This window comes from Lathyrus oleraceus, chromosome 4 (assembly GCF_024323335.1).
Source record: "Lathyrus oleraceus cultivar Zhongwan6 chromosome 4, CAAS_Psat_ZW6_1.0, whole genome shotgun sequence".
NCBI lineage: Eukaryota > Viridiplantae > Streptophyta > Magnoliopsida > Fabales > Fabaceae > Lathyrus > Lathyrus oleraceus.
This window is the reverse complement of record NC_066582.1, coordinates 210,643,019-210,660,630: the sequence shown is the minus strand read 5'-3', so window position 1 is coordinate 210,660,630 and position 17,612 is coordinate 210,643,019. Positions and strand designations below refer to the sequence as shown.

At 37.6% G+C, this 17,612-nt stretch overlaps 1 protein-coding gene across 1 annotated transcript; it reads left to right on the top strand.

Moving 5' to 3' along the window:
* The first annotated feature begins 16,899 nt into the window (after positions 1-16,899).
* Positions 16,900-17,352, top strand: LOC127136704 (uncharacterized). Its single transcript, XM_051063236.1, has one exon. The coding sequence runs from the start codon at positions 16,900-16,902 to the stop codon at positions 17,350-17,352; it is 453 nt and encodes a 150-aa protein (XP_050919193.1).
* Positions 17,353-17,612: the final 260 nt, after the last annotated feature.

Here is a 17,612-nt window from a genome sequence, read left to right as displayed (position 1 = left end):
TAATTAAAGTTGGTATATTGGCGTATCGGATACGTTATTGAACTTTATAATTGTTAGGATATTCAAAGATACTACCTTAGTTATGTATTTTCGTCTGGATTAATTGTTTACTTTAATAAGTAGGAAAACCATGGATAAAACATGGATCTGTGCCGATCGAATGACCAAAGAGTACGAGAGTGGGGTTGCGGAATTCGTTAAGTATGCTGTTCAACACGCTGAAAACCCCAGACGAATGCATTGTCCTTGCTTGCGTTGTTGTTATATTGGTAAGGTTGACGCACATGGATTGAAATCGCATTTGCTGAGGCATGGAATTGATCAAAGTTATCAGTGTTGGATATTTCATGGTGAGAAAATTAACGAGAATGTTGAATCGAGTGGAAAAAGTAATACGACCTATGCTTCATACGACAAAGACACGGAAACATACGATTGTGATCGAGTTGAAGAGATTGTAGAAGCACTGGAAGAAGATCTTCATGATTGTCCTGAAATGTTTGAGAGGATGGTAAGCGATGCAGAGAAACCGTTGTACAAAGGTTGCACTAAATTCTCAAGACTTTCTGCGGTATTAAAGTTGTACAACTTAAAGGCGGGCAATGGATGGTCGGATAAAAGTTTCACAGAGTTGTTGGCCCTTATGAGAGAAATGCTACCGGATGATAATGTTCTTCCTAATCGATTTCTTGTTATTATTGGTTTTAGGGCATTTCCCATTGTCAGCTGTATTTGTCGTCACCATACTATCGGATGGTTGGCAAGGGAAAAGTGCATAACGTTAGCGGAGTATTACTCCACACTAGAGAGCTCTCTGCTGGATGTTTGAAGGTATCAGTTGATATTGCAGTTGAGCCGAATGCAGCATTACCATATCCTAGCGATGATTCGGATGCAACAACGGTGCACGAAGCAGTAGGTTCGTTTGTTGCATGGCCGACAAACCTCATATGCGTAGGATATGAGGTATGCTTAAAACTTATGTTAACTTTAATGTGTATATTCAAAGTTTAAAATTTATGCTTAAAATTTTACTTACATATTTTCCTTGGTTATGTTAAATAGACTCCCACAAAATCCAAATCAAAAGATAATGCGATTCCACGGCATACCGAGTCCACGGTTTCAAGAAAAGAGGTAATATACAATTATATGACATATATTCATGGAAGTTGTTACATTCTTAATTTGATCTAACTATTTATATGACATGTAGCTTCAAGAAAATGAGGTTAGCAATGCCTCCGCACAACAAAAAAAGGAGGTTAGCAACGCCTCCGCACGGGTAAAAAGTTCTGGTGCTAAGAAGACCGTAGCTAGGAAAAAACCTACCACCAAGTATAGGTCGTGCCTCAGGACATTTCTAGAGATGACCGATATACCGACCGGAGGTGTTCGGAATGTACATATGGAGGTAGGGATTTTCGGCTTTGATTACGACCAAATGATTGGTAATGAAGACTTCATGCAAGTTTTTGGTCATGAAGAAATCGGCGTCAACGTTGTCAATACATATATTAGGTAAATCCGGTCTACTTTGTTTTATTAATTAAACAACTTATGTTAATGATGTTTACTTTATGTTAATCCGGTTTACTTTATGTTTCAAAAGAGGTGTTAATGATGTTTTTATATTAGGTTTTTGTATGACAAATTGATGCGCCCCAATGATTTGGACGAGTCATTCGGATTCTTAGCACCCGCGACCGTCAACTTAGGTTTAATCTTAAGTAGACCGCATACCGTGACGGAGTACGTTCTTCGGATCCTCATGGACAATAAAGATGCGGAGAAGTTGTTTTTTATACCGTTTAATACCGGGTTAGCATTTCATTCTAAATTCATCTATTATAATTATTTTCCAAGTTACCATCTAACATTTGCCTAATCATTACAGTGGACATTGGTTGTTGCTCGCAATCAATCCTATCCGAGAAATTGTGTATTATCTTGACTCGTTAGGAAATGATTGGACAACATACCCGGATATGAAGGTCCTAATTGACACGTAAGTGAGAATGTTCAAAATTTTTCTTAGTTTATGTGAATTGTTCTAATTGCTTCATTTTTATTTTATTAGCGTCCTACAAGCTTTTCGGGCCCAACGAGATATTCAAACCTCAAGGAGGGGCGCCAACTGCATTACATGGATTAAAGTGGCGGTATATTTTTAATTACCACATTTTTTATTATATTAGTGATGACACTTGATAAAACTTAGGATTTATAATCCATATTTTTTTTTCATATGTAGTGTCCTCAACAACGTAATCAAATAGATTGCGGGTATTTCATGTTGAGGTTTATGCGAGATACTCTTGCTTTGGGCCGATTAATGATTCCCACCGATGTATGTATTTCTAACTTATGAGTTATTTTTATATTTACACATATCTCATATAATTAAATAGTTGGAATTAATTCAAAATATGTTATATTATTATGTAGTACTTTGAGGAATTCAAGTGTGCATTTTATACAAAGGATCAAGTGGACGAAATCAAAGAGGAGTGGTGTCAATTCATGATAGAGCTCAATGTTTTTTCATAAATTTGTGTAATTAATGTGTACATTTGTAGTATATGTAATGACTTGTAAATGTGTACATAAATTTGTATATATTTTGATACATTTAAGGCAAAATTGGTTTGAATTGGTATATATATATATATATATTTGTTAGCCAAAAATTGGTAGAAAAAAGGCCAAAATGGCATGTATAAAATGTGATAATTGTCTGTCAAAATCTGGTTGAAAACAGGTAGAAATTCTGGTTTATAAACCTGGAAAAAATGTGGTTTAAAACAAAAGCTTCAAAAATTTTCGTATACATTAGACAGCGCTTTTGTAAAAAGCGCTGTCTAAGGGGGGGATTAGAAAGCGCTTTAGGCAAAAGCGTTGTCTAAGGGGGGGGGGGGGCTTAGACAGCGCTTTTTGAAAAGCGCTGTCTAAGGTATACCTAAAAAAATTAAAATAGGAGGGTCTTAGAAAGCGCTTTAGGCAAAAGCGCTGTCTAAAGGGGGGGGGGGGGGGGGGGGGGGGGGGGGGGGCTTAGACAGCGCTTTTTGAAAAGCGCTGTCTAAGCCCCCCCCCCCCCCCCCCTTAGACAGCGCTTTGGCCAAAAGCGCTGTCTAAGGTATACCTAAAAAAATTAAAATAGGAGGGTCTTAGAAAGCGCTTTTGGCCAAAGCGCTGTCTAAGGGGGGGGGGGCTTAGACAGCGCTTTTAAGATTTAAAAAAGCGCTGTCTAAACCTTTAGCAGCGGAGGTTTAGACAGCGCTTTAAAGCGCTGTCTAAGGCTAAAAAAAGCGCTGTCTAAGGTCTTGTTTGTTGTAGTGAAGTGGGACTGGAACAGTTTGACAGAAGCTGTTGTCGAAGTTGAAGAACCATCTGTCGCTGTACCATCAAACATTTCGACAACACTTGAAGATTCTGACGATAAAGATGAACCTACACAACCCAGAATGCGAAGTTTGCAAGATCTGTATGATTCGACAAGTGAAGTGCACCTTGTATGTCTCCTGGCAGATGCTGAAAACATCAGTTTTGAAGAAGCAGTACGAGACAAGAAGTGGAAAAGTGCCATGGACGAAGAGATGAGGGTGATTATCCACAACAACACTTGGGAGCTAGTTGAATTGCCAAAAGGTAGTCAACCCATTGGTGTAAAGTGGGTATTCAAGAAAAAGATGAACGTTCAAGGAGAAATAGAACGATACAAAGCGAGACTTGTTGCGAAGGGATACAAACAGAAAGCAGGAGTTGATTATGACGAAGTATTTGCACCTGTTGCAAGAATGGAGACAATTCGATTACTCATATCTCAAGCTGCTCAATTCAAATGGCCAATATTTCAAATGGATGTCAAAACAGCTTTTCTGAATGGTGTACTCGAAGAAGAAGTCTATGTCGAACAACCACTCGGGTACATGAAAGCTGGAGAAGAGAAGAAGGTACTGAAATTGAAGAAATCACTATATGGGCTGAAGCAAGCACCGCGGGCATGGAACACAGGTATCGACACATACTTCAAGGAGAACGGGTTCGAGCAATGTCTGTACGAACATGCCCTCTATGTGAAGAAAAAGGGAATGAATGTATTACTTGTTGCTCTCTATGTTGATGATCTTATTTTTCTGGGCAGTAATGATGAGATGATAGAAGAATTCAAAAGCACAATGACACGTGAATTCGAGATGACAGATTTAGGCCTGATGAGATTCTTTCTTGGTCTGGAAGTTCGACAAGAAGAAACAGGAATCTTCATTTCACAAGAAAAATATGCAAATGAAATCTTGAAAAGATATAAGATGGAAAGCTGTAATCCGGCTTCGACGCCAATGGAACCAGGAACAAAACTGTCGAAATTTGATGGAGGAGAACGTGTCGAAACAGGAAAATATCGAAGTTTGGTAGGAAGTCTTCGCTATCTCACATGTACAAGACCAGATATCTCATTGAGTGTAGGCATTGTAAGTCGATTCATGGAGGAGCCAGTTTATACACATTGGAAAGCATTGAAGCGAATTCTGAGGTACATCCAAGGAACAGTGTCACTTGGGATGTTTTACTCGAATTCAGACAAATACAAGCTGGTTGGTTACTCTGACAGTGATTGGTGCGGAGACATAGATGATCGAAAAAGCACTTCTGGATATGTGTTTTTCATGGGAAATACTGCATTCACTTGGCTTTCTAAAAAGCAGCCAATAGTAACACTTTCGACATGTGAAGCAGAATATGTAGCAGCATCCTGGTGCGTTTGTCATGCAATATGGCTCAGAAGATTGATGAGTAAAATGGAACTAGAACAGAAAGATGCTACAATAATACAAGTTGACAACAGGTCAGCAATTGAGTTAGCAAAGAATCCAGTAAACCATGAAAGGAGCAAACACATTGACGTTCGTTTTCACTTTATTCGAGAACACGTGAAGGAAGGAAGTGTCGAATTGAAGCATGTAGCAAGTAAGGACCAAGCAGCAGACATTTTCACAAAACCACTATCAAAAGAAATCTTCGACAAAGGCAAGAAATTGATAGGGATGATGAATAGAAGAAACATTTAAGTTTACAGAGGAGTTTTGTTGAATAAACTTAATGTTAGAATTAATGGGTTTTTAATAATAAGTTAATAGAGAGAATTGGAAGGTCAAGAGACAGTGGGAAAATTAAGAGTATTTACTATTTATCTTAATTAGTAGAATAGCTAAAGTTTTCTGTATGTATAAAAGTCCAAAATTGCATTCTAATAAAAAACAGAAGTTTACAAACAAAATCGTTTCTTCTGACAGAGCAATCATCTGAACATTTCATCAAGCATTCCATAGCACCACAAATAGTTCATTAGTATAGTTTTAACATCAATCATAGTGTAATCCATGTTTAAAAAAAATCATTGCATAATGCTTTCGACAAATAATTAGCCGAACCATTCACTTTAAAACAATTTCATCAACTTCACTCAAGTTTCAAAATAGATTCTTAGAGTATTAACTAGCTAATAGCAGTGCATAATTGAAGTGAAAGTTCATAACTGCAGCAAAAAGTTTGTATAACAGCCATAACAATCAACTAATCATTTTTCATCAATCCTAACAAATCATCATTCATTCGCCATTGCATCGGGTGAACTGATCCATTCGCATAAATTCATGCACACACTCGAATTCATACACTCATCCTCTCAATCACTTTCAAGCCCTCTCTGTACTCATTCATCGCTCGAACATCACCATTCAAAATTTAGTAATCTAACAGGTAGCTAACAAGATTTCCAATTAACGTAGAATGCCGCTAACGGAGTTATTCATATAGCAGAAATTAACAATCAAGTAGCTGTTTTTTTTTCAATTTGCATAAAATAGTTGAATATCAATTAGCAGCAGGGTATTTTTTCAGCCAACTGATCTTTCAATAGATTTTCAGAAATAGTTATGGATATTTTGATTAATCTTGATTAGCTTAACATGTGTTAGAAATAGAAATATTTGGGTTAGCTTAGAATTTTGGAATAATTGGAATTTTTAGAATTTAACTCATATTAATTAGAATTTCGTGACCTAGATACCAATATTTTGTGATATGACCATTTTGTCTTTATGGGGATTGGTTTGATATTTTAATCATATAATCACATGTTCCCTTAGCAATTTTAACATAGAATTTTAATCAAGATCTGTGATTAACCATAACATACTCCTTTAGGATTAGAATTTAACATAGAATCTTAAGTAAGCCTTAACATTAACATGATCCCTTAGGATAGTTTGATTGATTTCTAACCTTTAGAGTAAGATTAACCTAGTTTCTTAAATTATTTCAAACCCTCCGATTTAAATTGATCAAAAGTAATTTTGATCAATTAAATCCTTTGAACTTGTATAATCCCACAGTCTAATTTAGTGACAGAAAGACCCTTAGTCACTTAATAAGACTTTTTCTTCTAAGCTGTGGAGCTCGAAGCCTCAAGTCAAATCTTCAATCAAGGCATCCTCAGTCACATCAAGCAGTGGACTATACAAGATGAATCAAAGGTCAACACTTGGTAAACACGATCCAAATTGTACGAAATGAGCCTTAAGCAATAGGGAATGATGATACGGAGTTTCTCCTATCCTTGTCTAGAGCGACTTTGCGTATGGGGCGTAAGCCCCAAATATTCAAAATGTTCGCTCTGATTCATAGACTTTAGTACAATACAAATCGATTAAACTACCAAGTCTTCTTCATACAAGGCAACACCAATACAAGGATCAATAATGAAGATTCTTCACCGATAACATGTCAATCAAGAGAAGTATCATGCGCTACGAGTCTTAAGTAGTAAGGAATGATGAGACGGAGTTTCTCCTATCCTTGTCTAAAGCGACTTTGCGTATGGGGCGTAGGCCCCAAATATTCAAAGCGTTCGCCCTCATTCATAGACTTTGGTGTGATTCCTATCAATCGACTGTCAAGTCTCTTATTAATTCATTATCCATTCTAATCATTTCAATTCAATCATTCAATCATTCTTTTGCCTCCAATCACCTTGTTTTCAGCCCTAGTGGGATGAACTATGAAAGCTCTGATTTCCTTATTGCACTATAAGGATACGTAGGAAGGAGAACCCAGTTTCTTCGCGAGCTACCCTATTTATTAATCAATCATTCTTCATTCATCAATCAATACCATCTTTTTGAGATCAAATATTATTTTCCTTGGTTTCCACATTCATCCTTTTAGGACGCCTAATGAATAGTCCGCCTTGTGAACCAAGAGTTATTTGGGTTGTCCCCAAACATTTAATTTGTTGTGACAGGAGTGGGTATGCCTAGTTTCCTCCACGTCCTAGTCAATACTTTTTTCACTCTTCGGTTCAAATTTTATTCCTTCATGGATCCAAGATATTATTCTCCTTTGATCTCGAATTGTTTGTTCCCCAGCAAGTGATACATTCTTCCTTGTACCCAACAATATTTTCTTGTGGGTCTCATACTCATCCTTTTAGGACGCCTAATGAACAGTCCACCTTGTGAACCGGGAGATGTTTGTGCTGTGAAACCAAACACTTAATTCATTTCTTTATCGGTTGTTCCAATGCAGTGTTATATGCCCTCACTTGTTGGTTCATACCAGTTTTACTCTTGGGCTCGAAGCCTGTTGTTTTTTGTGAGTTTCCTTGATACCATTCTGTTGGTGCAAGTTATACTTTTCATCATTGTGTATCTCCCTCTCTATTCTCGTGGTTTTGAACTACGGTTGCTCTGATTTTCTCATTGCACAATGAGAATACGTAGGCATGAGGATGTGAATCCTTGGTGAGCATACTCCTAATTATTCCTTCTTCCGCCTTAGGACACCACTTATATCTTTCATAATCCATTACCTACCTTCAATCATAAACCGTTCACCCTAGTGACATATTGTTTCTTTGAAATCAGATACACTTTCTTTGGATACCCATATACATCCTTTTAGGACGCCTAATGAATAGTTTGCATTCGTACCAAGAGTTGTTTGGAATGTCCCCAGACATTTAATTCCTTCTTTTTGTCCAAGATGCTTGTTTTCCTCTATGGTACGAATCTCATTTCTCCTATGGATTCCAATATACCTTGACTTTTGGTTTCAAACTATACCTTTTTCAGTCACTTGTTACCAAATACTCTATTATGAGACTTTGGTCACTTCATTCCATTCACCTTTGTGATTCACTCATATTCTACCTTCATTCATTTCATGTGATATACCTATTCTTTGAGCCAAATACAATATTTCTTTATGCTCCATCTTATACCTCTTTGTGAAACAAGAGTTGTTTGTACTATGTAATCAAACACTTAATTCAATCTTTTTTCGGTTATTCCAATATTGTGTTGTAGGCCCTCACTTGTTAGTTCATACCAGTTTTACTCTTGGATTCATATTTTCACCCCTTGTTGGAGTTCAAAACATAATCCTTTGGTTCAGACCATACCTTGATCACACTTCTTTCCACCTCCCACCACTAGTTCTTTGAATTACAGAGCTCTGAATTCCTCATTGCACTATGAGGATACGTAGGCATGAGGACCCTAATCCTCACCGAGAACTTTATCTATTTCTTTCCTTTTCCCCATTCCTTTGCGAGTAATCTTTAGATGTAATACTCATTCGAGTGAAAACAATCAAAACGGTTCCCATGGAGTATCATGGATGTTCGGGGTGCTAATACCTTCCCCTTGCATAACCGACTTCCTTACCCAATATATCTCTTTTCCCCGAGTTTTATAGATGTTTTCTCTTTCCTTCGGGAATAAATAAAGTTCGATGACGACTCTTTGGTATGTTTGAGCGTACGATACGTTCGGGTATATTTCCGCTAGCTTCAAGCATTAGCCAAAGCTCGTCAGTCTCTACATGAGTATTTGCATCATAGGCATACAGAAAATGAAGGTGTAAGAAACACAAGAAACCCGGGGGGGGTTGAATTGGGGTTTTGGATTTAAATCTTTTGTAACCCAATAACTCAAACAACAAAGATAATGATAAAGAAAATGACACAAGCATTTTTATCATGGTTCACTATTAACAAAGCTACTTCCGGTCCACCCGCCTAAGTGATTTTGCCTTCTCAATAAGGACTTAATCCAATAACCAAATTGATTATACAATTCAAAGACCAACTTTCTAAGACTTCTTGAGAATTCTAACTATACCCTATTTTCTCAAGGAATCATGACTCAAAGACTAATTATCACTGACTTCTTGAGAATTCGGACTAAAGTTAGTCTCTTTAGAAAATTAACAATTGTTAATAAAATTGATTGTGTTTTCAAGAGTGCTTCTTAACAAGCAGATTACACACAATGTAATTCAGTTTACACACTTGAGAATATTTGAAATAACACTCAATGTTTCTTCAATCTTTTTCTTTCTTGATGATGATTTTATTTAATGAATCTTCTTCATTATGAAGTTTTTGCACAAGAGATTTTCTTTTGGTCATCCATCATCATAATTTTACACAAATCTTTTGACCTCTTTATATAGGAAGAAATAGATTCGTTGGAGGATAAGGTTGAAGCTTCCTTCGAGGTACACACATGTTGTAGATTAGGTAGGTACATCAGTAAATAATGGGTGGTAGGTAGAAAATCATTTTATAGTCGTTGGAAGAATAGTACTATTGATTTGACATTTTACTAGTACTATACTGAAGAACGGTTTACCCATTTTAATACTCTAGAACATTGTCTTTGCATACGAGAGATTTATGATATGTTTAGAGCTCGGGACCTAGAGAATAAACATCAGAGTCTGATGACTAGATAAGGTTTGGATGACTCATAGTGTATCAGAGGTGTCTAAATCAGAAGTGTTGAATGGTGATAACCAGAGTTGAATGGTGTCTAAATCATAACTTCTTCAAGTATTGCATTAATTCAAATTCTGATGATGTCCAAAGTTCATTGAGGCTCTACATTCAGAGTCTTTCTAAACCCGGAGTTCAGAGTCTGATTTGATCAACATTGTATAACATCTTGATTTTTTTCAGAGCTATCTTCATTCAACATCTTTCTGAATTAGATTTAGCTTTACTTCACTTTAAGTAAGCTCGGAGTCTGCACACTCAACAAACTTTTAGAGAACACAATTATTATTTTATACTTTGTTATCAACAAAACTCAATGATAGTTGTAGAACCAAACTTGTTCCAACAATCTCCTTTTTTTATGATGACAAACATTATAATTTTGATGAACAATTTTATTTTTAACAAAACTAGTAATCAGCTAAAAATTAGAGTTAGGTTTGAAAGCTCTCCCTAAATTTTAAACTTCAAAATTTTTCCAAGTTATATTTACAAAGTGATAGCATGTTTTGAATCTGATTGTTGGTTTCTTCTTCGAGATCCAGCCTGGTCCTTACAACTTCATTATCCTTCTTCGACTCATCCAAGTTTTTCAGAATTACAAAAGTAACAGCCTCAGAAGCAATGGTTTTAGAAGATGTGATTCTAGAAGTTGGCTCAACTTCATGCTGAGAATATAACATATGTGTAGTTCCAGAAGTTGCTCCAACTACAGATGGAACAACTAAGTTCTGATTGGGAATTGGAATCCCATAAGTTTCTTCAGCATCTTGCTGAAAAGCTAAGACCCGAGCATAGGAAATTTCAGCTTCAATTTGAGGAAGAACTTGTTCAGGTGCGGGAAGTGCTAAAATCTTAGATCTGACTAAGGACTCATCCACATACTTCTTTATCTCCATAATTAGAGTCATTACTTTAGTGAATCTGGGAATAAACTTTTCCAGAACAACCTCATATGAAATATTCTTGAGGAATATGAAGTAGTAAATTGACCAGTCCATGCACTGATCCCATAATGCATTACTTTCAGCAGGATTAACACAGTTCGTGATAACCCGCCTCATAAAGCTCGGTCTTTCAGCTATTTTTAATTCTATATATGTTCATACTTCACCAAAAGAGGGTTCATGAGAGGCATGTTCAGAATTGATGGTGGGGATTCTTGTCTCAGTATTAATTTCTGATTCAGAGAAGGAATATGGAAGTTCAAAAACAAATGGATCCTTATTAGAGAAATATTCTCTCTCAATAGAGGAATCCTTTAATAGGGATAAGACTTCAAGAATAGAGTCGGGAAAAGGTGTATTAATTTGATTAGATGAAGGAGGTGAGATGTTCATGGGTGTGGCTTCAGAAATGGTTGGATGTTCATAAATGGTGTGTTCAGATGAAGGTGGTGAATGAGGTTGTTTTTGGATTATTTCAATTGTGTTGTAATTTGAGATTGGTTGGTTGATGTTGTTATTTGTTGAGGTGGGGATGGAGGTTGAGAGTGTGATGGAGATATAGGTTGTTGTAATTTCTAGTCAGTGTTAATGTAGTCAGCAGAGTTCCCAACAACATAGTGATGAATGCATCCCAAGAGAATCTTAGCCCAAATCCTTGACTTAGATTTAAAATTCTTGACGTCTGAATATGATCCTTTTTGAAAGATGGTAGACACAACTTCATTCATTTCCCCATTTTTGAACATTTGATAACATCTCTTTTCAAACCCATCATGGTTCAATAGCTTGGCTATGGATTTCTTAGAAATTTGAATCTTCTGACCCAGAACACTAGAGAAGACCTGAACATTTGTAGCTTCTGCATGAAACCAAAAATATTCTACTAATGCATGGTACACTAGTCCCTTCAACCTATTGAAGTAAACTTCCCATCCATGGGTTGCAATATCTCCAGAGAGATTAAACCTATTTTGTTTTAGATTATCAAAATCTGCAATAGATTCATAGAAAACCTCCAATAATCCACTAGGTAGATAGAGAAATCTCAGGAATTCCTTCCATCATAGTGACTTCCTTTTGATGACCTTGTTGTTTTTGTAGTAGCTCTTGTTGTTGATGTTGCTTGTCAGACATGATTATGGTTTAAGGATTTGAGATAGAGAGAGAGAGAGAGAGAGAGAGTTTGGAATATGAAACTTTTAAGTGTGGGTTGTGAGAAGAAGTTGCATAGTGTGTGATAAATGAGTGCATCATGGGTTTAAATAGAGAAAGTAATAATTACTAAAGATTTTGAAAACATACAATCTGACAAGGGAGGCGAAATAAAATGATTTTCCTATTTAACCAAGAAATATTATCCCCAATAGGTCACCTCAACCGCTCAACTGGATAAATGTATGACAACTGCCTAACATTAGGGCTACACATGCAACACTTGATTTCCACCATAAATTTTAAGATAGTTAAAAAAAATTGAGTGAGACACTTTGGCTTACCTCTGCTTACCTTATCTTATTCTAGAAAACACTAATGGTGCTTATGAGATTTGAAGATCTTTAGAGGTTATGATGATTTGCTTTCTTGTTAATTACATTAGAAGTTATGTCCTCAGAGTCATATTGGATTATCTTCATACCTGCAAATTTAAAACTAGCTTTGACTTTCTCAAAGTCATGCTTATCATTTTACTCAACTTGAACTCATTCATCAATAATGTTAATTCAGTGTTACATACTCTATAGCCTTTTGAATGTAACAAAGTATTTTAACATGATGCACTTTTGAATAAGAGTTAAGCTTGATAGCATTTACGCATAAAGTACAATGTTAGAGAGAGAGAGAGAGAGATGTTAATACCAATAGATTCTGAACCAATAATCTTACTCTCTTGGCCTTCTTCAGATCCTATATAGCCATTGGGCTTTGTTAGCTCCCAATTTCGACGCCCATATGAATTAAGAAAGTAAAGTTTCCTATAAAGATGTTTTGACAAATTATGTGTTTGAAGTTTTTGTCGAAGATGCCTTGGTACAAGGGTAACAATGATGTGTGGACTTAGAAATATTTCTAGGTAGTTTGAGGTGTTTTTCGACAGAGGCATCACCAGTTGGGGTTCGACGAGATATTCAAATTCAAATAAAGGAGAGAACTTTTGTTCTTATCTAAACTGTTGAAAACACACGTGGAGCATAGTGGATAGTTACATGCATGCGGAGCGCCACTTGTCTCGATTTGGTGGAAAGACTGTTAGAGGTGGTTACTTTGATTAGTATAAATAAAGAGGTCTTAGTGTTAGAATGGTGTATGTGTTCAAGTGTGTACAAAATCTGTCCATTTTACCCAAGTATCCATGTGCAGAGAAAGAGTAAATTTGAAAAATGTATGTTTGATGTTACACCATTGTTTTACTTGAAGTAACTTAATCAGTTCTTTATTTCCAGCATTACACTTTACCCAGAAATTTATCGTTACTGCCATTTATTTTCGATTTTACATCATTCTTCTTACCCTCTTTCACTTTAAATTTTCATTAAATCTTTTAACAAACCATTGTTGGTATAAACACTGTCGAAGTGTTTATGTTCATTAGAATTCACTTTTACAAACGGTTAGCACATGTCTTAGGATCAATCTGATCGATTCTGTAAGTAACCAAATCTAGTAATTTGGAAGATCAGCGGTTGTTTACCAATTTTCATGCTAAACAAATTGGCACACCCGGTGGGACCGTGCTAACATTTGAAAAAGTAATATTTTTTCTTCATTTATTCTAATTCTGGTCTTTTAGTCATTTTTCCCTTTTGAAAAGTTGTTGTATGTTATTAAGAAATGGTAAAGTAACCGTAACCAACGAAGATAGACCAAGGAGAATGGTGAATCCAAATGTGCCAAGTAACCAAAATCCTCAAAATCCAAACAATAATATACCACCCCCTTCTTCTTCGACAGAGGAAAACACGGCCACAATGGCCGTGTCTGAACCAGTACCATCTATGGAAAGTTCGATGCCTACATATTTGATTTCCCACACTGAACCCATTTTGACTTACATTGGGCCAAAGGGACCTCCTAACACTCCCCCGCCAATTGGGACTGTCCCAAACATGCCTTTGGTACCCCTTGGTTTTTCTATACCTTTTAGTGGTCGAGAACAACCCTATGGAATGCCAACTTCAGTAATGTCAAGTTTACATAACGCTGCTTCGACACCCACAAAACCAGTGGTTAACATAGCCTCCCCATTATAAGGGTCGGGATCTTGGGTTAACGTGGGTCGAAATAACCAATATTTAGGTTTGAGATACCAAACACAAATGCCTAACCTTACCAATAATTCCACAGCGGTGTGGAGGCAGTAGATGGACGAAAGCAATCATAATATGGTCCAGATGCTTACCCAAACATTGACCACTGTATTGAATCCTTTGATTCAAAATGCGGCACAATCGAATCAGCGGATGACAGCGCAGATGACGCGAATGGCTGACTTCTTGGGTGTGCCACAACCTCTTCGACACCCTCCAAGGGATGTGATAAGAGAAAACCAAGGGGTAACCTTCGAAGAAGACCCTACCATTAACCAAATTCCATAGAACCAGTTGCCACCAGAGATGGCAAATCAAGGAGTAGGAATCGAACCTCCTAGGGATGAACCACAAATCCCCAGTGAGAGAAAGCCAAGGATAGTAATGGTAAATAGAAACCAAAATGTTGATGATGTCAGACAGTGAATTCGACATGGTGATATAGCAGCAAATAACAATCTAACAGCTATGGTCGAAAGGGTTATGGCACGAAATGGGTTGAATTTTGGCCTTCGAAGGCCAAATTATACATCACCTTTGTCAGAATATATCCTACAGACAGATATACCCCCTAGAACGAAAATTCCCAAAGTTACTAAGTTTTCTGGGGATACCACTGAATCTACTGTCGAACATGTGGCTAGGTATATAATAGAGGCATGGGACATTTCGAACAACGAAAACCTTAGGATAAAGTACTTTCCAAGTTCTCTCACAAAGAACGCCTTCACATGGTTTACAACCTTGCCACAAAATTCAATCCACACTTGGAATCAGTTAGAAAGAATGTTCCATGAGAAGTGTTACATGGGGCAAATGAAGATAAGCCTGAAGGAACTGGCCAGTATTAAACAAAAATTTATTGAGCCAATTGATGATTATCTAAATAGATTTTGATTTCTCAAGGCTAGGTGCGTTACACAGGTACAAGAGCATGAGTTGGTCGAAATGGCCGCTGGGGTCCTTGACTATTCTATCAGGAAAAAGTTAGACACCCAGTATTTGAAAGATATGGCACAACTGGCTGATAGGGTTCGACAGTTAGAACACTTGAAGGAAGAAAAGGCTAGAGCAAATAAGAGTAAGAGAGTGGCCTACATCGAATTCAGTAATGATGATGAAGGATCCAATAATGAGCCTTTTGATTTCGACGAAAATGATATCGACCTTGCTGAGTTGAAACAAGGGCCACCTTACTCTTGTAAGGTCCTGGCCCCGTCGAATGGGAAAAACCCTATCGAACCAGAAAAGAATGATAAATTTCCTAAGAAAACTTACACATTCGACGTTACAAAATGTGACGAGATCTTCGATTTGTTAGTTAAGGATGGCCAAATGATAGTACCTCATGGTGTAAAAATGCCTCCTTTGGAACAAAGAAAGAAAAGAGGGTTTTGCAAGTACCATAATTTTCTGGGTCATAAAATGTCTCAATGTTTTATTTTCGGGGACCTTGTTCAGAATGCTATCCAGGAAGGAAGACTCAAGTTTGGGGACAAACCCAGAAGCCAAATGAAGATCGACTCTGATCCTCTGCAAGTAGCTGATGCCCATTACACAGAACCAGATGAAGTCAATATGGTTGAAGTTGCTAATGACTTCAGCCATACCTCTACTATGGTCGAAGTTACTGAAGACTTCGTCAACAAAGTTGTCATGGTCAGGGTCTATGAGCACCTTGACCAGGAATTCCCCAAAAGCTTTGCTCAGGAAGTCGCTGAAAGCTTCACCAACGGAACTACTGATGGTTTCGACATCGGAGTCACTGAGGATTCCAACTTGATGAGAGTGACCAAAGAAACTGTTGATAGTTTCAAACAAATTGATAAGGCTACTCAGGGCCTTCACTGAAATTCTAGAATTTAGACATCACTGAAGATGTTGACATGGAGGTCAACATGGTCGAAATCTCCCAAGAAACCTCCATGGAAGTTTACAACGAGTTTCAACAAGAAGAATACAATAAAGTGGCCTTCCTGAAGGAGGAGGAGACTCTGATGGATTTCCTCCATAGATGCCAAAGGAAAAAATCAGAGGTTATGTTGTGCCCTCGTTATAGTGTCGTTTTCGACAAACAAGCGACCCACAATCTCGAAGAAGTCAGGAGGGCAAAAGACCAAAAGTGCCAGAGAACCCCTAAGGAGCAATAGGCTTTTGAACCTAGAAGGGCCTTCGACCCGAGAAGGTATTTTGATCCAAATAGAACTTTGGTGAGATTGGATGATATAGAACGAAAGGGTCTTGCTGCCAAACTTATCTCTTTCAAGCCCAATGTTGAGGCTTCCAATGGAAAATGGGTGAAGCCAGTTGAGGGCAGAAAACGTGACCAGGGAAAATGGCAGAACTTCGAAGTAGACAGAGGTTCGTCATTTTCATACCGTAAGGAATTCCAGGCTGCCAGAAAAACATCTCACATCTCTGAAAATTACAAAGAGAAAATCCCATGACAAGGTCCCAGTGGAGAAGGGAACAGAGAAGGAGAAAAACATAGACGGAGGCTGATGAAAAGGAAAAAGTTGAATCTAGAACCAATGTGCTTGCCAGGAAGAAGGAAAAAAGGGAAGCAAGTCTTGTCAAAGGGAAGTTTAACACTCAGGCAAAAACGGCCAAAGAGAAATATGATTGAATGGTGGCCGAAGATGAAATGTTAACGGATGACTTCGACTCTGGGTTAGAGCCTTCACTGGATATCTTAGTTGGTGTGGTATCAGTGTTGCCCAGAGAATTCGATCAGATAACAGAGTTCGAAGACACTAACAGCATCACAGAGAGGGAAATGGCCGCTCACAAACCAGTGTGATATTATGTAATGAACAATGGTTGCTTAGAAGAGCAAAACGCTTTCTTCGAAATACCGGATGAGGCAATGAAGAGTCATCTCAAACCTCTGTTTATTACTGGGAAGGTCAAAGACGTCTCAATTAACAAGATCTTGGTAGATTGCGGCACAATGGTGAATCTGATGTCGTATCACATGTTGAGGAAAATAGGCAAATATGATATAGATGCCAAGCCCCGCAACGTGGTGATTTCCAACTACGAGGGAAAGGTGGATACTACCCTTGGAGTAATCCAAGTCGAGTTAATATTGGGAATTGTCACCAGATCTACAATGTTTATGATTGTGGAGACGAAGGCCAACTATAACTTACTACTTGGACGCAAATGGATACATGGAGTTGGAGTTGTACCATCCTCCTTGCACCAGAGAATCATCATATGGCACCCCGAAAGTATTGTGGAGAACATAGAAGCAGACTAGGGCTATTTCAAGACTCCTATCAATCATGTCGACAGGAGCCAATTTGACAAACATTTGGCCAATATTGCTCCATGCGATCCGGCCAACTTTGCATTCACTCCAGACAATAATGCCTATTGTTCTTTCTATCTACACCCCATAAATGGTTTTCAATGGGACCGTGAAGTAGTGGGCGAAGATGAGTTTGGGTACATAGGAACATCAGGAATTAACCCAACAGGCTGGGGAAGCGAATTCAGTGATGATGACTGAGTTCAAAG